At 40.9% G+C, this 26,810-nt stretch overlaps 1 protein-coding gene across 4 annotated transcripts in view; it reads right to left on the reverse strand.

Annotated features, from left to right (window-relative positions):
- F8 (coagulation factor VIII) overlaps nt 1–26,810 on the reverse strand; it is a 144,642-nt gene that overhangs the window by 43,261 nt on the left and 74,571 nt on the right. For all 4 annotated transcript variants that reach the window (XM_065914954.1, XM_065914953.1, XM_065914955.1 and 1 more), the window contains one exon: nt 15,340–18,382. In XM_065914954.1, the coding sequence (XP_065771026.1) occupies nt 15,340–18,382 (3,043 nt within the window). The remainder of the gene's footprint in view (nt 1–15,339; nt 18,383–26,810) is intronic.

Below are 26,810 nucleotides of genomic sequence, written 5' to 3' on the forward strand. Positions count from 1 at the left end.
CTTTCATCAAGAGGCTCTTTAGTTCTTCCTCACTTTCTGCCATAAGGGTGGTGTCATCTGCATATCGGGACATCAATACTTTTAAAATCAGCTGTCTCTAAAAACAATTGGAAATTTATCTATTTCTCTAATTATGTCAAGTTTTACTTGGTGTATTTAAAACTACATTATAAGGTACACTTTGCTGGAGCAGCTGTAAAGAAATACCCAATGTCCAATGTAAGAGAAACCCAAGTAAGACGGTAGGTGTTGTGAGAGGGCATTAGAGGGCAGACACACTAAAACCATAATCACAGAAAACTAGCCAATCTGATCACACAGACGACAGTCTTGTCTAACTCAATGAAACTAAGCCATGCCGTGTGGGGCCACCCAAGACGGATGGGTCATGGTGGAGAGGTCTGACAGAATGTGGTCCACTGGAGAAGGGAATGGCAAACCACTTCAGTATTCTTGCCTTGAGAAACCCATGAACAGTATGAAAAGGCAAAATTATAATATACTGAAAGACGAACTCAGCAGGTCAGTAGGTGCCCATTATTCTACTGGAGATCAGTGGAGAAATAACTCCAGAAAGAATGAAGGGATGGAGCCAAAGCAAAAATAATACCCAGTTGTGGATGGGACTGGTGATAGAAGCAAGGTCTGATGCTGTAAAGAGCAATATTGCATAGGAACCTGGAATATTAGGTCCATGAATCAAGGCAAATTGGAAGTGGTCAAACAGGAGATGGCAAGAGTGAATGTTGACACTCTAGGAATCAGGGAACTAAAATGGACTGGAATGGGTGAATTTAACTCAGATGACCATTATATCTACTACTGTGGGCAGGAATCCCTTAGAAGAAATGGAGTAACCATCATGGTCAACAGAAGAGTCTGAAGTGAAGTAATTGGATGCAATCTCAAAAATTACAGAATGATCTCTGTTCGTTTCCAAGGCAAACCATTCAATATCACAGTAATCCAAGCCTATGTCCCAACCAGTAACACTGAAGAAGCTGAAGTTGAACGGTTCTATGAAGACCTACAAGATCTTTTAGAACTAACAGCCAAAAAGGATGTCCTTTTCATTATAGGGGACTGGAATGTAAAAGTAGGAAGTCAAGAAACACCTGGAGTAACAGGCAAATTTGGCCTTGAAGTATGGAATGAAGCAGGGCAAAGGTTAATCAAGTTTTGCCAAGAGAATGCACTGGTCATAGCGAACAACCTCTTCCAACAACACAAGAGAAGACTCTACACATGGACATCACCAGATGGCCAACACCGAAATCAGATTGCAGCCAAAGATGGAGAAGCTCTATACAATCAGCTAAAACAAGACCGGGAGCTGACTGTGGCTCAGATCATGAATTCTTTATTGCCAAATTCATACTTAAATTGAAGAAAGTAGGGAAAACCACTAAATCAAATCCCTTATGACTATACAGTGGAAGTGAGAAATAGATTTAAGAGACTAGATCTGATAGAGTGCCTGATGAACTATGGACGGAGGTTTATGACATTGTACAGGAGACAGGGATCAAGACCATCCCCATGGAAAAGAAATGCAAAAAGGCAAAATGGTTGTCTGAGGAGGCCTTACAAATAGCTGAGAAAAGAAGAGAAGCAAAAAGCAAAGGAGAAAAGGAAAGATATTCCCATTTGAATGCAGAGTTCCAAAAAATAGCAAGGAGAAATAAGAAAACCTTCCTCAGCGATCAATGCAAAGAAATAGAGGAAAACAACAGAATGGGAAAGACTACAGATCTCTGCAAGAAAACTAGAGATACCAAGGGCACATTTCATGCAAAGATGGGTTCAATAAAGGACAGAAATGGTATGGACCTAACAGAATCAGAAGATATTAAGAAGCGGTGGCAAAAATACACCAAAGAACTGTACAAAAAAGATCTTCATGACCCAGATAATTATGATGGTGTTACCACTCACCTAGAGCCAGACGTCCTGGAATGTAAATTCAATTGGGCCTTAGAAAGCATCAGTACGAACAAAGCTAGTGGAGGTGATGGAATTCCAGTTGAGCTATTTCAATTCCTGAAAGGTGATGCTGTGAAAGTGCTGCACTCAATATGCCAGCAAATTTGGAAAACTCAGCAGTGGCCACAGGACTGGAAAAGGTCAGTTTTCATTCCAATCCCAAAGAAAGGCAATCCCAAAAAATGCTCAGACTATCACACAATAGGAGTCATCTCACACGCTATTAAAGTAATGCTCAAAATTCTCCAAGCCAGGCTCAGCAATACGTGAACCGTGAACTTCCAGATGTTCAAGCTGATTTTAGAAAAGGCTGAGGAACCAGAGATCAAACTGCCAACATCTGCTGGATCATTAAAAAAGCAAGAGAGTTCCAGAAAAAATATCTATTTCTATTTTATTGACTATGCCAAAGCCTTTGACTGTGTGGATCACAATAAACTGTGGAAAATTCTGAAAGAGATGGGAATACCAGACCACCTGACCTGCCTCTTGAGAAACCTGTATGCAGGTCAGGAGGTAGCAGTTAGAATTGGACATGGAACAACAGACTGGTTCCAAATAGGAAAAGGAGTATGTCAAGGCTGTATATTGTCACCCTGCTTATTTAACTTATATGCAGAGTACATCATGAGAAACGCTGGGTTGGAAGAAGCACAAGCTGGAATCAAGATTGCCGGGAGAAATATCAATAACCTCAGATATGCAGATGACACCAACCTTATGGCAGAAAGTGAAGAGGAACTAAAAAGCCTCTTGATGAAAGTGAAAGAGGAGAGTGAAAAAGTTGGCTTAAAGCTCAACATTCAGAAAACTAAGATGATGGCATCTGGTTCCATCACTTCATGGGAAATAGATAGGGAAACAGTGGAAACAGTGTCAGACTGTATTTTGGGGGGCTTCAAAATCCCTGCAGATTGTGATTGCAGCCATAAAATTAAAACACGAAATTAAAAACTCCTTGGAAGGAATGTTATGACCAACCTAGGTAGCATATTATAAAGCAGAGACATTACTTTGCCAACAAAGGTCCGTCTAGTCAAGGCTATGGTTTTACCAGTGGTCATGTATGGATGTGAGAGTTGAACTGTGAAGAAAGCTGAGCACCGAAAAATTGATGCTTTTGAACTGTGGTGTTGGAGAAGACTCTTGAGAGTTCCTTGGACTGCAAGGAGTTCCAAAAAGTCCATCCTAAAGAAGATCAGTCCTGGGTGTTCACTGGAAGGACTGATGCTGAAGCTGAAACTCCAATACTTTGGCCACCTCATTGACTCATTGGAAAAGACCCTGATGCTGGGAGGGATTGGGGGCAGGAAGAGAAGGGGACGACAGTGGATGAGATGGCTGGATGGCATCAGCGACTCAATGGACACGGGTTTGAGTAAATTCTGGGATTTGGTGATGGACAGGGAGGCCTGGCGTGCTGCAATTCATGGGGTCGCAAAGAGTTGGACACGACTGAACTGAACTGAACTTAAGAATGTATAGCTACCTATTGAATTGGCTGTTTTATTATTATAACATTTCCTCCTTATTTCTACACAACTCTTGCTTTAAAATTTACATTCCTAAATGGAGCAGGACTCTATGATCCTTGCCCCTCCCCACCATGTCTTCTGCCTGTGGAAAACTTTAGTCAAAAATAAATTTAATCAGAGAAGTTTGAAATGCTGAAACAAAGGAAAATAGTTTAAGGAGACTAAATAATATCATGTAATCATTAATCATAATCAAGGACCTTTAGTTCCTTTGGACAAGTTGTCAAGGGATATAGATACTATTCTGAGCCATATCCTGTGAGCTCTCTTATAGATACCAAAACACCAGGTGGAGAAGTTAACTACATGATCACCAGACTGTACCCAGGACTTGAGCTGCCGCAATTCAGAGAACTGACCACAAAGAAATGGGAACGAGTGCACCCCAGAACTGCAGATTAACTGTACCTAAAATAGTAAGATGATGCTAGTCAGACCACTGATGACCAACTGAAGATGACTGTTAGAGATGACTATGCTGTTTCTGCATGTAGAACCCTCACCCCCACTCTGTCTATAAAGCTCTCACCCCTGCTTGTTGGGGGGTTGGGGAGTTGGCCTTTGGACAAACGTCTTCCACTTTGCCCCACCCAGTTGCTGGCATCTGAAATAAAGCAAACTTTCCTTTCCACCAGCCTGGCCTGTTTACTGGCTTTTGAGCAGCAAGCAGCTGAACCCCACCCACATACCTTTCCGTGACAGATTTGGTGCCAAAAGTGGGGCTGTCTACTGCTGGCTATGGCTGGCCACTGCTGACTATGGCTGGCCACTGCTGGCTCCTGTGCTTTTATGGCACCTGGCATTCCTGGGTCTTCCAGGGGAGAGCTATAGCTATGACAATGTATGAGCCTGCTGCTCATGGCTAGCTAGCCCCAGGTAGGGGATTTGGGGGACATTCCTAGCAGTTGCAAAAGCCATTTGACTTGAGGATCCTCCCTGTTTCTACCCTACTCAGCACTGACTGCCAACTTACACTTTCCTTGGTGGAATGGAAGCTTGCACTTGGGATGAGATGATGAGCTCCAAGACCAGGTAAGCCCACCGGTGTGCACACGGGCAACCTTCCCATTTGTGAGTGCTAGTGCTATTTGGGCATTCTTGTCAATTGATTCTGACTGCTGTGAGGACTATTTGTGAGCAATAGTGCTGTTTGGACATTCTCGACAGTTGGTTCTGATGTGTGTTTGATGTTGAGAACTGTTGGGACATGAGGTGCTGTTTGGGCATTCTTGCCAGTTGGTTCTGACATGTATCTGATGTTGAGGATCGTTTATGAACTCTGACTGCTATTTGGGCATTTTTGCCAATTGGTTTTGATGTCTGTCTGCCATTGAGGACTGTTTGTGAGCATGAAGTGCTTTTGGACATTCTTGCTAATTGGTCCTGATATCTGACTGCTGTTGAGGACTGTTTATGACCACCGAGTGTCATTTGGGTACTTTGCCAATTGGGTACTTTGCCAATTGGGTACTTTGCCAATTGGTTCTGACATTTGACTACCACTGAGGACCGTTTGTGTTGGGTTTGGGACTTCGTACCAGTCACCCTCAGAAAGGGTTTATGACAGATCTGTCATTTGGTGTGTGGGTGTGTATTCCATTTGTATGATTGGTACTCTTGTTGTCTTATGTAGAATGGGAAACCCAGGTTCAATTCACTAAGAAAAATTTTAGTTGTGACTTTATAGCTAAAAAAAGAAAGACGAATTTTTTTTTGGACAATGTATGGTTACAGTATTCTTTACACTCTGGAGAAAACAGGTTAAGATGAAACTCTTGAAATTCAAAAAACCTGTTCTTTTTGCATACACAGGTAGGGAAAGCTAACTTGACAAAACACTTTTTTTCAGACCCTGGGAAAACAAAAATATGCCTGGGAGAAAGTTTGAAGTTGATGCTTATCATGTCCTTGAATGACAAATACAGTCCACTTTGCCTGGATCTTCAGCCTTGGGTTAATTGTACAAAGAAAACAAGGAAAAAAGGCTTTAAAATTGAATGTATAATTTGGCTATTCTGGTTATAATCTATAAACTGATTACCTACTTTTGTATTTTCGTTAAGACCAAGAGGGAAACTTAAGATTTTTTGATTTATTAAACATGCATGTTGTACCACTGAAGAAAAATTATGCTATGAAAAAAACGTGTTTTCTGAAGTTATGAAATATGTTCTTAAGTTTGCCAATCAGAAAATGCTGGTGTAACATTTCAATCACTTGTTTCTTGGTTTTCTTAAAATTTTCAAAGATTAAAAATTGTGATGTGTAAAAATGATAAGCAAAATATTTTGGTATGTAAAGCAAGTAGGATATGCGCTGTCAACAAAGAGAAGATATAAAGAATGGAGATATTTTGTTGAGGAAAAATGATGACAATAATTCTGTCCTATAGTTGTTTGTCTCTGGATGAAGAAATACAGGACAAAGTTGTTTGGATCTAGAAAGAGACCAAAGGTTTGTGAAAAAGGAATTTTGAAAAAAAAAAAAAGAATTGTGTACATTATCAGGATTAAGATTAGACTAAATTTAATTAGGTATATGGATTTTATTAACAGTAACCTGATACAAGACTGAAATTGGTTTTTCTCTCTTAAGAAAGCAAAGTTCTGAATATTGATCTGATTTTGGTAATAGAGACTTCTAATGGAAAGTCATTTTTTTTGTTTCTAATCATACTTTTGATACCAGTGCTCAGGATGGAAAAACTGTCTGGTAAAGTTGTCACAAAGCATAGCTGCTTATGATGTGTAGCACTGCTGGCTTTACGTGTACTACTGAAAGCACATGTACAATGTTTGTGCAACAATTGGGTATGAATGCTAAAATGTATGGCCTATAAAGCATTTCCCTATTAACCTCTGAGCCTGTTCATGATACCTGATTAGTTTTCCCCTGACGTGGACAACTAGGCAAATATATACATAAAAAGGAGCACCAAGGGACATAGATAGACCCAGAGCAGGCAAATGAACCACTCTGGCAATGTTGGAAAAATATATTGATTATCAATACTCTCTATGGAAAGAATTACAACTTAAAAGGGAAAAATTATGGAAAAAATATTCACATATTGAGGTATGAAAAAGTCATTCTGGTCAATACAGGATTTAATTGGAACTTTAGGCTAACCAAAACAGCCTGTTTGTAGCCTATTAAACATACATTGTACATCTGCTTTAATCATTAATACAAAAAAAACAGTACAAAGGTGGATTTTGAATATTATACTCACTGTAATATGTCTGCTCCTGCTGCTAAGTCACTTCAGTCGTGTCCGAATCTGTGCGACCCCATAGACGGCAGCCTACAAGGCTCCTCCATCCCCTCGGATTCTCCAGGCAAGAACAATGGAGTGGGTTGCCATTTCCTTCTCCAATGCATGAAAGTGAAAAGTGAAAGTGAAGTCGCTCAGTCGTGTCCGACTCTTCACGACCCCACAGACTGCAGCCTACCAGGCTCCTAATATGTCTAGTAATTTTCAAATGTTTGTCCAGGTACAATGAAAGTTTATCGCCTCTCTTGTTCAGTATCTGTTCCTCCTCAAGATTGAAGAGTATCAAAGAAAAAGGTGGATTGAAACAGAGCGGGACTCTATGATTCTTGCCTGCCCCCCCCCCATGTCTTCTGCCTGCCTTTTGCTTGTGAAGAACTTTAGTCAAAGAATAAGTTTAATCAGAGAAGTAAGAAATGCTGAAACAAAGGAAAACAGTCTAAGGAGACTAAATAATATAATGTAGCCATTAAGCATTGTCAAGGACCTTTAGTTCTTTCTCAAGGGCTATAGATGATATTTTGAGCCATATCCTGTGAGTTATCTTATAGATACCAAAACACCAGGTGGAGAAGTTAACTACATGATCACCAGACTGTACCCAGGACTTGAGTTGCCACAATTCCAAGAATTGACTGCAAAGAAATGGGAATATGTGCAGCCCAGAACTGCAGATTAACTGTACGTAAAACAATGAAGATGATGCTAGTCAGACCACTGATGAAAAACTGAACATGCCTGTTAGAGATGACTGTGCTGTTTATGCATGTAACCTCCCCCCTCAACTCTGTCTATAAATAGTCTCACCCCCTGCTTGTCGGCGGTGGGGGTGGGGTGGGGTGGGGCGGGGAGGTTGTAGGATTGGCCTTTGGACAGATGTTTGCCACCCTTCCTATCACCAGTTGCCAGCATCTGAAATAAAGCAAACTTTCCTTTCCACCAGCCTGGCCTGTTTACTGGCTTTTGAGCAGTGAGCAGCTGGACCCTACCCACATACTCTTTTGGTAACAATTCTACTTAACTTAGATCCTTAGATTTTAAGTATGTCTCTTATAAACAATATATAGTTTGCACGAATTTTTAAGGAAGTCTGACATTTTTCTGTTTTGTTTTGAAAATTGTTTTTAACTAATTAATTTTGGACTGGGCTGGGTCTTCTTTGAGGTGTGTGGGCTTCTTGTTGCACTGCCTTCTCTTGTTGTGGAACACGGACTCTAGGTATGTGGGCTTCAGTAGTTGCAGCATGCAGGCTCAGAAGTCGTGGTTGGTGGGCTCGAGAGCCTGGGCTTAGTTGTCTCATGGCTGTGGGATCATCCCAGACCAGAGATCAAACACATGTCCCTTGCATTGGCAGGCAGATTCTTAACCACTGGACCACCAGGGAAGCCATATTTTTATGTTTTAACTGATACATTTAATTTATCTACATTTACTTTAAAAAATATAGTTGGAGTTAAGTCTATCTGATTTTTTAAAACATTGAAGTATAGTTGATCTACAACATCATATTGGTTTCAGGTGTACAATATGGTAACTCAACCGTTTTTTTTTGTTTTTGTTTTTGTTTTTATAGATTATACTCCATTTAAAGTTACCACAAAATAATGGCTGTATTTCTCTGTGCTGTAGAACAACACACTCTTGCAATCTATCCTTTTTATACATAGCAGATTGTAACTTTCAGTCCCCTAGCCACATCTCTCCTCTCCCCTCACCCTCTTCTCACTGGTAACCACAAGTCTGTTCTCTATATCTATGAATCTGTTTCTGTTTTGTATATTCATTTGTTTATTTGTCAGCTTCCACATGTACATGATAACATATGGTAACATAAGCATAATACCCTCTAGATTCATCCATGTTGTTGGGAATGGCAAAATTTCATTATTTTTCATGACTGAGTAATATTCCAGTGTGTGTATGTATACCACACCTTCTTAATCAATCATCTGTTGATGGACACTTAGGTTGCTTCCACATCTTGGCAATTCTAAATAACGCTGCTATGAGCATTGGGGTGCATGCATCTTTTTGAGTTTGTGTTTTCATTTCCTTTGGGTATATACTCAAGAGTGGAATTTCTGAATAATTTGGTAGTTGTTTCTTTTCTAATCACTCTTTCCTTTTGGAATTTCAATTAAAAATATGTTAGTCCTTCACATTCTATCCTCTTTCTTCTGATTATATGTTGCTGTATCACAGACTACCTCAAAAATTTAGTGACTTAAAACAACAACTGTTTTTTGTTATACTTGTCAATTCTGTTAAGTCTGGAGTTCCAGCAGGGTGTGGCAAAGTAATAGTTTCACTCTTCGTGGTGTCTAATGTCACTCAGTGGTATTCAACTGGCATCTGGGTTGGTCTGGAGGGTCCAAAATGGCTTCATTCACGTCTATTGCCTTGGTGGAGAATGCTGGAAAGTTGGACTCAGTCAGGACTCTCGGTCAGAGAGAGTATCTGAAGGGATAGACGTGAGCTGCATGATACTTTCTGAGGTTGTTGTTGTTCAGTCACTAAGTTGTGTCCAATTCTTTGCGACCCCATGGATTACAGCACAGCAGGCTTCCCTGTCCTTCACTATCTCCCAGAGTGTGCTCAAACTCAGGTCCACTGAATCAGTGATGCCATCCACCCATCTCATCCTCTGTTGCCCCCTTCTCCTCCTGCCCTCAATCTTTCCCATCAGAGTCTTTTCCAATGAGTCGGCTCTTCACATCAGGTGGTCAAAGGACTGGAGCTTCAGCTTCAGCTTCAGCATAAGTCCTTACAGTGAATATTCAGGGTTGATATCCTTTAGATGAACTGGTTTGGTCTCCTTGCAGTCCAAGGGACTCTTAAGAGTCTTTTCCACCACCACAATTTGAAGGCAATTCCTTAGCGCTCAGCCTTCTTTATGGTCCGACTCTTACATCGGTACATCTGTACTTTCTGAGATAGCCTTGGAAATCACATACCATCACTTCCACTATATCTACAGGTCACACGTTTCTCTTACATTCTATTCATTGCCAGCACAAATCAAAAGGAGGGGAATTAGACTACCTTTTGAAAGGGAGAATGGCAAGGTCACATTGTAGAAGAAGCATGTAGGACAAGATATCTTGGCACATCCATCTTTGGAAAATAATGTTGGCTATAATCTTTGCCAACAATACAATTGCACTCATCTCACACACTAGCAAAGCAATGCTCAAAATTCTCCAAGCCAGGTTTCAGCAATATGGGAACCAAGAACTTCCAGATGTTCAAGCTGGTTTTAGAAAAGGCTGAGGAACCAGAGATCAAATTGCCAATATCCGCTGGATCATCGAAAAAGTAAGAGAGTTTCAGAAAAATATCTATTTCTGCTTTATTGACTATGCCAAAGCCTTCAACTGTGTGGCACAATAAACTGTGGAAAATTCTGAAGGAGATGGGAATACCAGACCACCTGACCTGCCTCTTGAGAAACCTGTATGCAGGTCAGGAAGCAACAGTTAGAACTAGACATGGAACAACATACTGGTTCCAAATAGGAAAAGGAGTACGTCAAGGCTGTATATTGTCACCCTGCTTATTTAACTTATATGCAGAGTACATCGTGAGAAACGCTGGGCTGGAAGAAGCACAATCTGGAATTAAGATTGCCAGGAGAAATATCAATAACCTCAGATATGCAGATGACACCACCCTTATGGCAGAAAGAGAAGAGGAACTAAAAAGCCTCTTGATGAAAGTGAAAGAGGAGAGTGAAAAAGTTGGCTTAAAGCTCAGAAAACTAAGATCATGGCATCTGGTCCCATCACTTCATGGGAAATAGATGGGGAGACAGTGGAAACAGTGTCAGACTTTATTTTTGGGGGCTCCAAAATCACTGCAGATGGTGACTGCAGCCATGAAATTAAAAGACACTTACTCCTTGGAAGGAAAGTTATGACCAACCTAGACAGCATATTAAAAAGCAGAGACATTACTTTGCCAACAAAGGTCCGTCTAGTCAAGGCTATGGTTTTTCCAGTGGTCATGTATGGATGTGAGAGTTGAACTGTGAAGAAAGCTGAGTGCCGAAGAATTGATGCTTTTGAACTGTGGTGTTGAAGACTCTTGAGAGTCCCTTAGACTGCAAGGAGATCCTACCAGTGCATCCTGAAGGAGTTAAGTCCTGGGTGTTCATTGGAAGGACCGATGCTGAAGCTGAAACTCCAGTACTTTGGCCACCTCATGCGAGGAGTTGACTCATTGGAAAAGACCCTGATGCTGGGAGGGATTGGGGGCAGGAAGAGAAGGGGATGACGGAGGATGAGATGGCTGGATGGCATCACCGACTTGATGAGCATGAGTTTGAGTAAACTCTGGGAGTTCGTGATGGACAGGGAGGCCTGGTATGCTGTGATTCATGGGGTCGCAAAGAGTCAGACACGACTGAGCGACTGAACTGAACTGATAATCTTTGGGCTTCTCAGGTGGCACCAGTAGTGAAGAACCTGCCTGCCAATTCAGTTCAGTTCAGTCACTCAGTCGTGTCTGACTCTTTGTGACCCCATGAATGGCAGCACGCCAGGCCTCCATGTCCATCACCAACTCCTGGAGTTTATTCAAACTCATGTCCACTGAGTCGGTGATGCCATCCAGCCATCTCATCCACTGTTGTCCCCTTCTCCTCCAGCCCTCAATCTTTCCCAGCATCAGGATCTTTTCAAATGAGTCAGTTCTTCGCTTCAGATGGCCAAGTACTGGAGTTTCAGCTTCAACAACAGGCCTTCCAATGAACATTCAGGACTGATTTCCTTTAGGATGGACTGGCTGGATCTTCTTGCAATCCAAGAGACTCTCAAGTGTCTTTTCCAACACCACAGTTCTAAAGCATCAATTCTTCAGTGCTCAGGTTTCTTTATAGTCCAACTCTCACATCCATACATGACTACTGGAAATACGACAGCCTTGACTAGATGGACCTCTGTTGGCAAAGTAATGTCTCTGCTTTTTAATATGCTGTCTAGGTTGGTCATAACTTTTCTTCCAAAGAGCAAGCGTGTCTTAATTGAATGACTGCAGTCACCATCTGCAGTGATTTTGGAGCCCCCAAAAATAAAGTCTGACACTGTTTCCACTGTTTCCCCATGTATTTTCCATTAAGTGATGGGACCAGATGCCATTATCTTAGTTTTCTGAATGTTGAGCTTTAAGCCAACTTTTTTACTGTCCTCTTCCACTTTCATCAAGAGGCTTTTTAGTCCTTCACTTTCTGCCATAAGGGTGGTGTCACCTGCATGTCTGAGATACTGGTATTTCTCCCAGCAATCTTGATTCCAGCTTGTGCTTTATGCAGCCCAGCGTTTCTCATGATGTACTCTGAATATAAGTTAAATAAGCAGGGTGACAATATACAGCCTTGACGTACTCCTTTCCCTATTTGGAGCCAGTCTGTTGGTCCATGTCCAGTTCTATGTTGCCTCCTGACCTGCATACAGATTTCTCAAGAGGCAGGTCACCTGGTCTGGTCTTCCCACCTCTTTAAGATTTTTCCACAGTTTGTGGTGATCCACACAGTCAAAAGCTTTGGCATAGTCAATAGCAGAAGTATATATTTTTCTGGAACTCTCTTGCTTTTTCGATGATCCAGCGGATATTGGCAATTTGATCTCTGGTTCCTCTGCCTTTTCTAAATACAGCTTGCACATCTGGAAGTTCACGGTTCACATACTGTTGAAGCCTGTCTTGGAGAATTTTGAGCATTGCTTTGCTAGTGAGTGAGATGAGTGCAACTGTGTGATAGTTTGAGCATTCTTTGGTATTGCCTTTCTTTGGGATTGGAATGAAAACTGACCTTTTCCAGTCCTGCGGCCACTGCTGGATGATGCGGGTTTGATCTCTGAATCGGGAAGATCCCCTGGAAGAGGTCATGGCAACCCATTCCAGTATTCTTGCCTGGAGAATGCCAAGGACAGAGGAGCTTGGCTGGCTACAGTCCATGGGGTTGCAAAGAGTCAGACATGACTAAAGTGACTTAGAACACATAATCTTTATTATTTCTTTTCTATATTATATTTTAAAAGCTCTGCATTCTGCATTTCATATTATTTCTTTTACCTACTACTTCACCAATTCTTTCTATGTGATGCATTAGTGTTTTAATTGTATCTGGTGATTCTGAGACCTTCAGTCTGTGAGTTTGTATTTGGCTCTCTATTGTTTCTGTGGCCTCTTGCTTACTTTCCTTGTTTTGTACCCAGCAATTTTGTGTTCTGGAAATTGTATCTCGAACATTTGTGAAAGTAACCTGAAGCCTAGAATTTTGGTTTCTTCCACGAGAGGTTTTATGTGTTCTACCAGATGTCTGCAGGCACTGCCAATTCAAGATTTGCTTAAATTATGATCAAGGATAGGGACTTCATGGACAATATGCATGACCAAAAACTGGGTTATAAGTCAATGAAATACAAGTTTAACTGGTTTACCATTATTTTGAGGATTTAGCCCTTAAAGTGGGCATGGTTCACAGCTACTTTTACTCCATTATCATCCCATTAAATCTCATTTGAATGTTAGTAATATGATTATAACACTCAAATTGGTATCTTTTAGCACAAACCACAGAGAAGGCAATGGCAACCCACTCCAGTACTCTTGCCTTGAGAATCCCATGGGTGGAGGAGCCTGGTAGGCTGCAGTCCATGGGGTCGCAAAGAGTCGGACATGACTGAGTGACTTCACTTTTTCACTTTTCACATTCATGCATTGGAGAAGGAAATGGCAACCCACTCCAGGCAAGTGTTCTTGCCTGGAGAATCCCAGGGATGGTGGAGCCTGGTAGGCTGACGTCTATGGGGTCGCACAGAGTTGGACACGACTGAAGTGACCGCAGCAGCAGCAGTAGCAGCACAAACCACTTCTTTGGTTTCAAGACTCATATATCAAACTGCCTACTCAACATCTGAACTTGAATATCTAGTAGGCATGTCAAATTAAATATGTACAAAACAGACCCTTGAGTGTTTCCTCAAATAAATCTGTTCTGATTCATGCCTTCCACATCTCATTAAATGTCACCAGCATCCACCTAGTTGCTCAGGACAAAAACGAAACATTTTTCAGTTTTCTCTCACCATTCCTCCCTATCCTCAATCTAACAGCAAGCCTTCTCTGCTTATCTTTAAATTATACTCAACATCCTTACATTTCTTTTTACTTTCACCCTCACTACCCTGTTCAATAGAATGGGAAAGACTAGAGATTTCATCAAGAAAACTGGAGATACCAAGAGAAAATTTCATGCAAATATGGGCACAATAAAGGACAGAAATGGTATGGACCTAGCAGAAGCAGATAAGATTAAGAAGTGGCAAGAATACACAGAAGAACTGTACAAAAAAGGCAGTAATGTCCTGGATAACCACGATGGTGTGGTCACTCACTTCTGCCCTACCCCTGCACACACTTCTTTACTGTACCCCACTCATGCTGGTCCTTTTTTGTTCCTCAAGCATGCTAAACTTGTTTCATTTGCAGGGCCTTTGGATTTCCTATTCCCTCTGCTGAAAATGTCTTCTCTCAAACTTTGGTTAGCAGACCTCGTTTTTATTTATTTTTTAGAAATGTATGTGGCTGCACTGGGTCCTAGTTGCAGCATGTGGGATCTTTATTTGCAGCATGTGGGGTCTATTTCCCTGACCAGGGATTGAACCTCGGTACCCTGCATTAGGACTGCAGAGTCTTAGTCACTGGACTACCAGGGAAGTCCCTAGCTGACCTCTTATCATCATTTAGGCATCAACTGCACAAAGAGGATGTTTCTGACCACCACAGCAAAAGTAACACACCCTGTCACTCTCTGCCATATCAGTCAATTCTACCTTTTGAACAGCACCAAGATTCCCTTATTTAGTTTTCTAGTACTTTATTGCCTTTTGCTTTTCCCAGCAGAGTATAAGCTCCTGCTTTGCTATTCTTCAGTGTCTGTGCAAGTGCCTGACATGTAGAAGATGCTCAATAAATATTTGTTGGCTGATTCACTCTCCTTGTTTATCTTCTATATTTCTCTGTGTGTTCTCTCCCCTGTCCAACCTCCTTCTGCTCCCCTAACACTGAAATTCTCCCATTTTGGCCTCTGGATCCCCAGTACTTTGGAAAATGACCTCCCCTGTCACCTCAATCTCATTACCACACACTTCACTGCTTCCTTCTGTGTGTATCAGGGCACACTCAGGAGACAAAGCCTTACCTAGCAGCTCATAAGCTGTTAGGTGAGGCTGACTTCCTTCCTGTTCCACATGGCTGCTTCTTGACTCTGACCTCTCTACCCTTTTGTAGACCCCTCTTCTTCTCCATCTCACCAGAGTAAGAGTTTCATGCTACCTGTATTTACCATCCTGTAACCCTCATTGTTGGTGTCACCACCTAACCTCCCATTTGCTCCTCAGCTTCATCTAGACTTTGCCACTTGCTTCTCAGCTTCCTCTGTAAAACAGTCTTTGGAGTCTCGCTGCAGATTGTGCCTTCCCTATTGTTTAAGCATCTGGTCAAGTCAAAGGTCACAACAGTAGCACAAAGGAATAATCAATGGACGCATACCTGTTTCTTAGTGCGTGGGGGGATCTACTCATCCCATAATCCCAGAGCCGCTCCACTGCAGCAATAAAATAGTGGCGTGTTCTCTTTTGAAAGCTGCGGGGGTCCTGATTTTCATCTTCACCATAAATGTCAAAATCTTCTCTCTTTGTTTCAATCGACAAAGTATCATCATAGTCAGTTTTGTCTGGCTCTGGCTGAAGAGTAGTAAGGGTTATCTCCCTTTGATGGCGTTTCAAGATTGGTGGATTTTGACAGCATACCCTTCCAGTCCCTTCTTGCTTTGGCCAGGAAGTTTCTCTTTTGGCCTTATCTTCTCCTTCATTTGCTACTGCTACTGAATGATAGTTTTCACTAGGGTCCAGGGGCAAAGTGATATCTTTTGTCTTCAAAGATGTGAGTTTGTGTGACCTCTCTAGGGATTTCCAGTCTTCTCTTGGTATCAAGGTAGCCGATTGGTTATCCCAAGCAAGGGGACCCAGCAGCTTGGATGGAATCTTTTCAGAGCTTTCTGTTGTCCATTTCAGAGATGGCACTTTTCCAGGCCTGTAGACTTTATTCAATTTAACAAGCCCCTGTGTTTTCTGAAGGAAGATCTCTTCCCTGAGATCCAGGTGGGCAGGAGAAACCTTGCTAGTTTTTGTAGGCAAGTCTTTCTGATGAACAACTTTCCCAGATGCTTCAGACAAGCCTTGTTTCAAGAGAACAATGTTCTCAAGTTTCTTGTACATGAGTGGATTTGTGGCCTGTTTCCCCAGGGTGCTGCTCTTTCTTTGACTTTCGATCACTTCCAATGTTAGGAAGGCTAAAGAAAGGTTATTTTTCTTGGTTCTTTGTAAGAAATGACTGGTTTCTTGGATCCCAGAATGACTTGCCCCCAAGTTACAGCCATAGGTTGATGCTGGAGGATGAGAAGAGTTATCTTGGGGTGGGATCTTGATCACATTTGTAGGTCTAATTGACCTATGACTCCTCAGAGAACAATCTGGTAAGAAGGACTGAGTAATGGTCCTTTTCTCCATCTTGTGTTCTGTCTGTGTGAAGGTGCCCTGGGTCAAACGTTTCATGCTTTTGGACCACTGAGTTGAGGTGTCATTCAGAGTTACCCCTCTTTCAAGCTTTACTTCTTCTTGTGGGAGTCTGGATTGTTTCAAACCTCGCTTATCACGGTGAGGAACTGCATCCTGCTGACTTGGGATAGGAGAGAGTCTTGTAGTGCTTGGAGATTTCTCTACCATTTGCTTTGTTTGATTCCCTAAAACTTCCACGTTTGTTTCCACCCTTCGTTTTGAGAAATGGGCTGCATGAATCCCGGCTTTTTTTGCCGAATCATTTAATGACCTGTTGTCTTGAAGTACCGGAGTATATGTCTCTTCATCTAAACCTCTGACATTTTGCTTAGTGCTTAGTGAAAAGAGGTTCTTCAGGAAATTCTTAGTTCCAATCACTGTATACACCTGAGGCAAAACTGCATTCTCAGGGATTAATGTTTCTTTCCTTTCTGTCTCTTCCTGGGATTTTTTTTCTTGATTGTCTGTATCATTTTCTTGGACATTAGCCAAGTTAGTAAGAACTATGTTTTTGCTATTTGGAAAAATCATCTCTTCGAGGCCGGTGTCCTTGCTAAATTCATAATCTTCTGCTACTGCCTTATTCTTTTCTGGTAAGACATTCTGATCTTTCACAGAGTTTTCTGATACTGATGATGTTAATTGCTTTGGACTGGGTCTTTGCCCAGAGCTTAGGGAGTTCTTGCCATGGGTTCTTTTTATCACATTTGTTGAATCTGGCAAAAACAGAGTCTTGAAGAATGGTGTATCTGGATATTCTGTATCTAGTGGCCCAGGGCCTTCTTTTTCTTGGTGGATCATTTCCCTTTTTTTGGATGAAGTAGTTTTATTTGACACATGGCTTAGTCCAAAAGATGTAGTATTTTTGTCTATAAACAATTCATCATGAATCAAAGAAGTCACTTCTTGAAAGCTGGTATTACTGTCTATAACAATATCTTGCCAGACTGATGTACTATTCTCAATTAATACTGTTGGGTCATCAATGTGAGTCTTTCTGTTAGTTGTTGAGTTAGCTGGTGCCTTGTCTGTCTTTACCAAAGAGATATTAACTTTAAATAAAGCATCATCTTTGGTCAATGATGCAGGTCCATGAACTCTTTCCTCTTTAAATAGCCTATCACTGTCCATTGATAACACATTTTCTCCCAGTGAACTTTCTTGACTATTCATTAAAGATGCTTCTAACAACTTGGAATCATTATCTTCTTTACTCAAGCCCAAAGGTACACGTGACCCAATTACATGAGATAAACTTTTGCCAAATACAATGGCACTTAATTGACTATTAAAATTAACTGGCATATTTGGGGGTCCAGAGGAACCTGTCTTTTCAGTACCTGCTGACAACTTGTCTGATGGAATTGTTGGTAAAGGCATTAGATTGTTTGATGAACTTGAAATTTTTAAATTAAGTTTGTTCAACTCTGCCATTTTAGTTGTTCCCAAATTCTCATTTAATCTTAGTGGCAGTTCTGGCTCTTGAGTAAATACTCTTTCCCCACTGTGATGGAGCTCTGGTCTGAGATGTACCACTTCAGATGGGGATGGGCCCTTGTTTCTTTCTGTTGGTTCAGGTAAATGATCGGTAGCCTCATTTCTGGCTTCTTGGAGATCAGATAAGGATAATCTGTGTGGAGTAGGATTCTGTCCCAAGAGCATCAACAAATCACTAGAGGAGACACTTTGTTCTTTAAGCAGCTGCATTTTCTCTCCAGACTGAGGGTCAATCTTCTCTATGTCATTTTCTGGAGTCGTGGTGGGTTTGAATTGCTTTTGCCTAGTGCTAGGGTACCTTGAATTCTGGGAGAAGCTTCTGGGTTCAATGACATTGTTTTCACTCAGCAAAAAGGTTGGAATATCTTCATATGTGTCATAATAATCACCAACGTTCCTGTCACAACTATCAACCTTCAGTAAGGCTGTCATGCCTCTGTTCCGAAAGTCTGAGTTGTGGCACCCTAGAACCCACAGACCTGGAGATGAGGAAGAATAAGACTCTGATTACTCATAACTCAAGTCACAAGCAAGATCTGTGCTAGAGATTCTCTTCCATTCCCAGAAAAATGAAAAAAAATACTACTTAGTACCATTATATTGCCAGTTGTTATGTTAAATGCCAGAAACACGTAACAGTAGTCCAACAATGATAGTAAAAGTGGTTTTTGCATTGCTGCTGTTGTGGCATATCTCTTTGTGACCACAAGTAAGGGCTGTGATTTTAAATGAACATATGTTGGCATAAAAATGGAGAAATGTAACTAACATACATAAGAGTGGCGAGTCTTACTAGTCACATAGAACTCCAGTAATGACAGTGACTTAACTCTGGAAAGTTTACACAGGCCAGCTGTTTTTGCTATACAGCACAGTGCTGTAGGTTCTACAGTAACATTGTGCTCTCAGTGCTCAGTTGCTCAATAGTGTCCAACTCTGTGTGACCCCATGGACTATAGCCTGCCAGGCTCTTATCTCCATGGGATTTTCCCAGCAAGATTACTGGAGTGGGTTGTCATTTCCTTCTCACTGCCTGGGGTCAAGTCCCAGTGCTACAATTTATCAGCTGTGTGACTTTAAGCAAGTCAGTTGAGGTCTCTGAGCTCCAGTTTTCAACTTTATAAATGACTCATAGTATCTAATAATGCACTCAAATCACACAACACAATGCCAAGCATCCACTATGACCAATGTGTAGGATAAGTAACCATAAGGGAGCAGGACTTAGGTTTAGGATACAAATAACATAATAACTCATCACAGTGCAAACAGTATTAATGACCTACTATAAATATTAATGATACTACAATATTAATACAATATTAATGATCTACTATGAACAGGATTATCTGAGTGAAGGAATTTTATGGTGGTGAAGTATATGCATAAGCATAAATGGAAACAAATACACCTTTACTAAGCTACCCATCAGGTAAATGAACGGTCTCATCAAGTTACAGAAGCAAAACCTTAACTGAAAAATTTTCTCAAAATATATTTCACAGAGCCCTATTAGACAATAGGATGCCCATGAAAAATCTTCCTGTGTTCAGACACTTTGGAATTAATGCACATTACATTCTATGTGCAGCCTGATAATCACTCAAACAGGAAATGAGAATAAAGAGATTTTCTAATACACAAGGATTCAAAGAATCTACCTCTAATTCAGCCATTCTCAAGAAGTGATTAGAGAATGATTTCTACTGAAATAAAGGAGTATATTAAAAAATATGAAGACGTGGAATACAAGAACCCAATTTCATGATATGTAAAGCATATTTTTGATTTTATAAAACCATGTTGGGCTAGAGTAGACCAGAACTGGAGTTGAAATGAATAATTTAAATCACATTATTGACTAAAAATTCCACTGTTATAACTTCAGTCAGTTCAGTCAGTCATGTCTGACTCTTTGTGACCATGAACTGCAGCACACCAGGCCTCCCTGTCGATCACCAACTCTTAAAGCTTGTGCAAACTCACGTCCGTCGAGTCAGTGATGCCATTCAACCATCTCATCCTCTGTCATCCCCTTCTCCTCCCGCCTTCAGTCTTTCCCAGCATCAGGGTCTTTTCCAGGGAGTCAGTTCTTTGCATCAGGTGGCCAAAGTATTGGAGCTTCAGCTTCAGCATCAGTCCTTCCAATGAACATTCAGGACTAATTTCCTTAAGGAATGACTGGTTTGATATCCTTGCTGTCCAAGGGACTCTCAAGAGTTTTCTCCAACACCACAGTTCAGAAGCATCAATTCTAAAGCACTCTTCTTTATGGTTCAACTCTCACACCCATACATGACTACTGGAAAAACCATAGCTTTCTTTGATTATATGGACCTTTATCGGTAAAGTATTATCTCTGCTTTTTAATATGCTGTCAAAGTTTGTCATAGCTTTTCTTCCAACCTAGACAGCATATTCAAAAGCAGACATTACTTTGTCAAAAAAGGTCTGTCTAGTCAAGGCTATGGTTTTTCCAGTGGTCATGTATGGATGTGAGAGTTGGACTATAAAGAAAGCTGAGCACCGAAGAATTGATGCTTTTGAACTGTGGTGTTGGAGAAGACTCTTGAGAGTTCCTTGGACTGCAAGGAGATCCAACCAGTCCATCCTAAAGGAGATCAGTCCTGGGTGTCCACTGGAAGGACTGATGTTGAAGCTGAAATTCCAATACTTTGGCTACCTGATGCGAAGAGCTGACTCATTGGAAAAGACTCTGATGCTGGGAAAGATTGAGGGCAGGAGGAGAAGGGGACGACAGAGGATGAGATGGTTGTATGGCATCACCGACTCAAAGGACATGGGTTTGGGTGGACTCCGGGAGTTGGTGATAGACAGGGAGGCCTGGCATGCTGTGGTTCATGGGGTCACAAAGAGTTGGCCATGACTGAGCGACTGAACTGAACTTCTTCCAAGGAACACGTGTATTTTAATTTTGTGGCTGTAGTCACCATCTGAAGTGATCTTGGAGCCGAAGAAAATAAAGTCTGTCACTGTTTCCATTGTTTCCCATCTATTTGCCATGAAGTGATGGGACCAGATGCCATGATCTTGGTTTTTTGAATGTTGAGTTTTAAGTCAGCTTTTTCACTCTCCTCTTTCATTTTCATAAAGAGGCTCGTTAGTTCCTTTCTGTTTTCTGCCATTAGGGTGGTGTCATCTGCATATCTGAAGTTATTGATATTTCTCCTGGCAATCTTGATTCCAGCTTGTGCTTCATCGAGCCCAGCATTTCACATGATGTACTCTATATATAAGTTAAATAAGCAAGGTGACAATATACAGCCTTGACGTACTCCTTTCCCAATTTGGAAAGGAGTTTTTCCATGTTCAGTTCTAACTGTTGCTCCTTGACCCGCATACAGATTTCTCAGGAGGCAGGTAAGATGGTCTGGTATTCCCATCTCTTTAAGAATTTTCCAGTTTGTTGTAATGCACACAGTTAAAAGGCTTTGGCATAGTCAATGAAGCAGAAGTAAATGTTTTTCTGGGATTCTCTTGCTTTTTCTATGATCCAATGATTTTGGCAATTTGATCTCTGGTTCCTCTGCCTTTTCTAAATCCAGCTTGAACATCTGGAAGTTCTCAGGTTCTCAGTTCATGTACTGTTGAAGCCTAGTTTGGAGAATTTTGAGCATTACTTTGCTATTGTGTGAGATAAATACAATCGTGAGGTAGTTTGAACATTCTTTGGCATTGCCTTTCTTTGGGACTGAAATGAAAACTGACCTTTCCCAGTCCTGAAGCCACTGCTGAGTGTTCCAAATTGCTGGCATATTGAGTGCAGCACTTTCACAACGTCATCTTTTAGGATATGAAACAGCTCAACTGGAATTCCATCAACTCTACTAGCTTTGTTCATAGTGATGCTTTCTAAGGCCCACTTGACTTCATTCTCCAGGACGTCAGGCTCTAGGTGAGTGATCACGCCATCGTGGTTATCTGGGTCATGAAAATCTTTTTTGTACAGTTCTTCTATATATTCTTGCCAACTCTTCTTAATATCTTCTGCTTCTGTTAGATCCATACTGTTTCTTTCCCTTATTGTGCCCATCTTTGCATGAAATGTTCCCCTGGTATCTCTGATTTTCTTGAAGAGATCTCTAGTCTTTCCCATTTTATTGTTTTCCTCTATTGCTTTGCACTGATCACTGAGGAAGGCTTTCTAATCTCTCCTTGCTATTCTTTGGAACTCTGTATTCAGATGGGTATATCTTTCTTTTTCCCCTTTGCTTTTTACTTCTCTTCTTTTCTCAGTTATTTGTAAGGCCTCCACAGACAACCATTTTGTTATAACTTAGCTAAATCTAATACTTTCGCTCCTTGACAAAGACAGTAATAGATGAGAAAAGGGGAAATGAAACTCTATAAACTGGTTTGGAATGACACCCACCATACTCTGAGAAAGACCTGGGATTGGAAATAGTGTCAAGAAGAACTTTAGTTATATCTGTACTGGTTGAAATTTTGTAATGATAACATCTTTTTGTATTACGTGTGTGAATAAAAATAAATTAAAAGATTATAGTAATTAATAAATTTCAATTCAAGAGCTTAAATGTGAGTTCAAAAAAACCTCAATTAAATAACCAAATAAAAATAAATTCTATCATATATATATATAAATTTGAAATAAGAAAGGAGGTATAACCAGAGATGCAAAGAAAATTAAATTATAATTTCCTTGGTGATACAGCTGCCAATCTCCTACTCCAGCTTCTGACACAAGCATAACATGCCTGGTCAAGTTTGAGAATGGTCAGTATACAAATATACAGACCTGTCTACAACCTCAGTGATATACCCAGGGATTTCAGAGAACTGATTAAATTTTTAGGCTGATCTTCAATCCTGGAGCTAGTTCCCAACAGAGTAACCCAGAGAGACACAGCCCACCTGATCACAAGTGGTTGAGGAGCCCACCTCAGGCTTCAATAGCCAAGAGATCTTTAACAATCCAAGGGTACTGCAGTATCCTTAGCATGGAATACTAACCAGTCTTTTAAAATGAAGATGTTCATCTATGTTTATTGACACAGAAAAATATAAAAAACATCATAAAGTGAGCAAAAGTGAAGTGAAAGTTGCTCAGTCGTGTCTGACCCTTTGTGACCCTAAGGGAATTCTCCAGGCCAGAATACTGGAGTGGGTAGCCTTTCCCTTCTCCAGGGGATCTTCCCAACCCAGGAATCGAACTGTGGTCTCCTGCATTGCAGGCAGATTCTTTACAATCTGAGCCACCAGGGAAGTCCAAGAATACTGGAGTGGGTAGCCTATCCCTTCTCCAGGGGATCTTCCCCAGCCAGGAATTGAACTGAGGTGTCCTGCATTGCAGGCAGATTCTTTACCACCTCAGCTATGAGGGAAGCCCAAAAGTGAAATGAAGTGAAGTTGCTCAGTCGTGTCCGACTCTTTGCGATTCCATGGACTGTAGCCTACCAGGATCCTCAGTCCATGGGATTTTCCAGGCAAGTATACTGGAGTGGGTTGCCATTTCCTTCTCCACAAAGTGGATTACAAAACATGATATAACCGTCATTCTACTATGTGATTGCAAAATATGATATAACCGTCATTCTACTATGTGTTTCGGAGTTCAACTTTTTCTTTTCTTTTAAAGAAAAAGATTTTGCATATTAATGATTCCATATAACATTTGTGTTCATCTGGCTTATTCACTTAGCATAATGCCCTCAGGTTCCTCCATATTGTCACAAATGCTAGTGTTTCCTTCTTTTTTAATCGATGAATAGTAGTTCATCATATATACATGTCACTTTTTTAGTTTTCAGTTTGTTTAATTAAATTTTTTATTAAAATTTTTTCTTTTTTATTAAGTTATGGTTGATGTACCATACAAGTTCCAGGTGTACAATATAGCGACTCACAAATTTTAAAGATTATGCTCCATTTATTGTTATTACAAAATATCAGCTATATTCCCTGTGTGATTCTACATATCCTTGTAGCTTATTTATTTTACTAGTTTGTATTATTTTAATCTTCTGCCGCTATATTGCCCCTGCCCACTTCTCCACTGGTAAGCACTAGTTTCTTCCTTACATCTGGGAGTCTATTTCTTTTTTGTTATATTCACTAGTTTGTTGTATTTTTTTTTAGATTCCACCTTTAAGCGATATCATACAGTATTTGTCTTTCTCTAACTTATTTCACTCAGCCTAATGTCTTCCAAGCCCATCCATGTTGCTGCAAATGGCAGTATTTTATTCTTTTTTATGGCTGAATAGCAGTCCACTGTGTGTGTATGCAGTGCTGTGCTGTGCTTAGTTGCTCAGTCATGCCCAACTTTACAACAGCATGGACTGTAACCTGCCAGGCTCCTCTGTCCATGAGGATTTTCCAGGCAAGAATACTGGAGTGGGTTGCCATCACCTCCTCCAGGGGATCTTCTGAACCCAGGGGCTGAACCCAGGTCTCCTGGATTGCAGGCAGGCTCATTACCATCTGAGCCACCAGGGAAGCCCAAGAATACTGGAGTGGGTAGCCTTTCCCTTCTCCAGGGGATCTTCCCAACCCAGGAATCAAACCAGGGTCTCCTGCATTGCAGGTGGATTCTTTACCAGCTGAGCAATATACCAGGGAAGCCTGTGTGTGTGTATACATCTTTATTCATTCATCTATTGACAGATACCTAGCTTGGCAATTGTGAATAGTGTTGCTATGAACTTTGGGATGCATAGCTTAGAGTTTTCACTTTTTTGTATAAGAAACCAGGAGTGGAATTTCTGGGTCATATAGTAGTTCTATTTGTATGTTTTTGAGAAACCTCCACACTGATTTTCATAGCAGCTGCACCAATTTACATTCCCAGCAACAGTGTAGGAGGGTGTCCTTCTCTCCACACATTCGCCAGCATTTATTGTTTGTGGATTTTTTTTTAAAAAGATATATTTATTTATAGCTGCACTGGATCTTCACTGCTGTATGTGGGCTTTCTCTAGTTGTGGGGAATGGGGGCTATTTTCTAGTTGTGCTGTGTGGGCTTCTTATTGCGGCAGTTTCTCTTCTTGGGGAGCACGGGCTTTAGAGCATGGGCTCAGTCGTTCTGGTACACAGGCTTAGCTGTCCTACAGCATGTGTCATCTTCCTTGAATAGGGATCAAACCCGTGTCCCCTGCATTGGTAGGCAGATTCTTAATCACTGGACCACCAGGGTAGCCCTGTTAGTGGATTTTTTGATGAAACCTTCTGACTGGTGTGAGGTCATACCTCATTGTAGTTTTGATTTGCATTTCTCTAATAATTAATGATGCTGAACATCTTTTCATGTGCTTGTTGGCCATTACTATGTCTTTTTTGTAAAAACATCTATTTGGGCCTTCTGTCTATTTTTAATTGAATTTCTTTTTTTACATTGAGCTGTGTGAGCTGTTTATATAGTTTGGGTATTAACCCACTGGTCATATCATTTGCAAAATATGTTCTCCCATTCAATAGGTTGTCTTTCTGTTTTTGTTTTGTCAATGGTTTCTTTTGCTGTGCAAAGCTTTAAGTTTAATGAGGTCCCTTTTATTTATTTTTGCTTTTATCTCCTTTGCTTTAAGAGACAGATCCAAAAAATATTGCCACAGTTTATGTCAAAGAGTGTTTCACTATGTCATTTTCTAGGAGCTTTATAGTATTCAGTTTAGGTCTTTATTTTGAGTTTAGTTTTGTATATTAAGTTAGATAATTTCGAATATCATTCTCTTACATGTATCTGTCCAGTTTTTCTTCAGTATCTGGAGACTCTCTTTTCTCCATTGTATATTCTTGCTTCCTTTGTGATAGATTGCCATAGTGTGTGAGTTTACTTTTGGGCTGTCTACCCTGTTCCATTGATCTATGTCTCTGTTTTTTGTACTAGTACCATACTGTTTTGATTACTGTTGCTTTGTAGTCTGAAGTCAGGGAGGATGATTCATCTAGTTCTGTTTTTCTTTCTCAAGATTATTTTGGCTAATCAGTGTCATTTGTTCTGTGAAAAATGGCATTGGTAATATGATAGAGATTGCATTGAATCTGTCGATTTCCTTGGGTAGCATAGTAGTTTTTACAGTACTGATTCTTCCCATCCAAGTACATGATCTATCTTCCCACCTGTTTGTGTCATCTTTGATTTCTATCATCAGTGTCTTATAGTTTTATGAGTACAGGTCTTTCATCTAACTCTTTGTGACCCCATGACTGTAGCCTGCCAGCCTCCTTTGTCCATGGGATTTTCCAGGCAAGAATGCTGGAGTGGGTTGCCATTCCCTTCTCTAGAGGATCTTCCAATCCCAGGGATCGAACCTACATCTCTGTATCTCCTACATTGGCAGGTGGGTCTTTATCACTGAGCCACCTGGGATCCCTTTCTCTCCTTCAGTTCAGTTCAGTTCATTTCAGTCGCTCAGACGTGTCCAACTCTTTGTGACCCCATGAACCACAGCATGCCAGGCCTCCCTGTCCATCACAAACTCCCAGAGTTTACTCAAACACATGTTCATCAAGTTGGTGATGTCATCCAGCCATCTCATCCTCTGTCATCCCCTTCTCCTCCTGCCCCCAATCCCTCCCAGCAGCAGGGTGTTTTCCAATGAGTCAACTCTTCGCACGAGGTGGCCAAAATGTTGGAGTTTCAGCTTCAGCATCAGTCCTTCCAATGAGCACCCAGGACTGATCTGCCTTATGATGGACTGGTTGGATCTCCTTGCAGTCCAAGGGACTCTCAAGAGTCTTCTCCAACACCACAGTTCAAAATCATCAATTCTTTGGTGCTCAGCTTTCTTCACAGTGCAACTTTCACATCCATACATGACCACTGGAAAAACCATAGCCTTGACTAGACGGACTTTTGTTGGCAAAGTAATGTCTCTGCTTTTTAATATGCTATCTAGGTTGGTTAGGTAGGTTTATTCCTAGATA

Source organism: Muntiacus reevesi, chromosome X (genome assembly GCF_963930625.1).
Source record: "Muntiacus reevesi chromosome X, mMunRee1.1, whole genome shotgun sequence".
Lineage (NCBI taxonomy): Eukaryota > Metazoa > Chordata > Mammalia > Artiodactyla > Cervidae > Muntiacus > Muntiacus reevesi.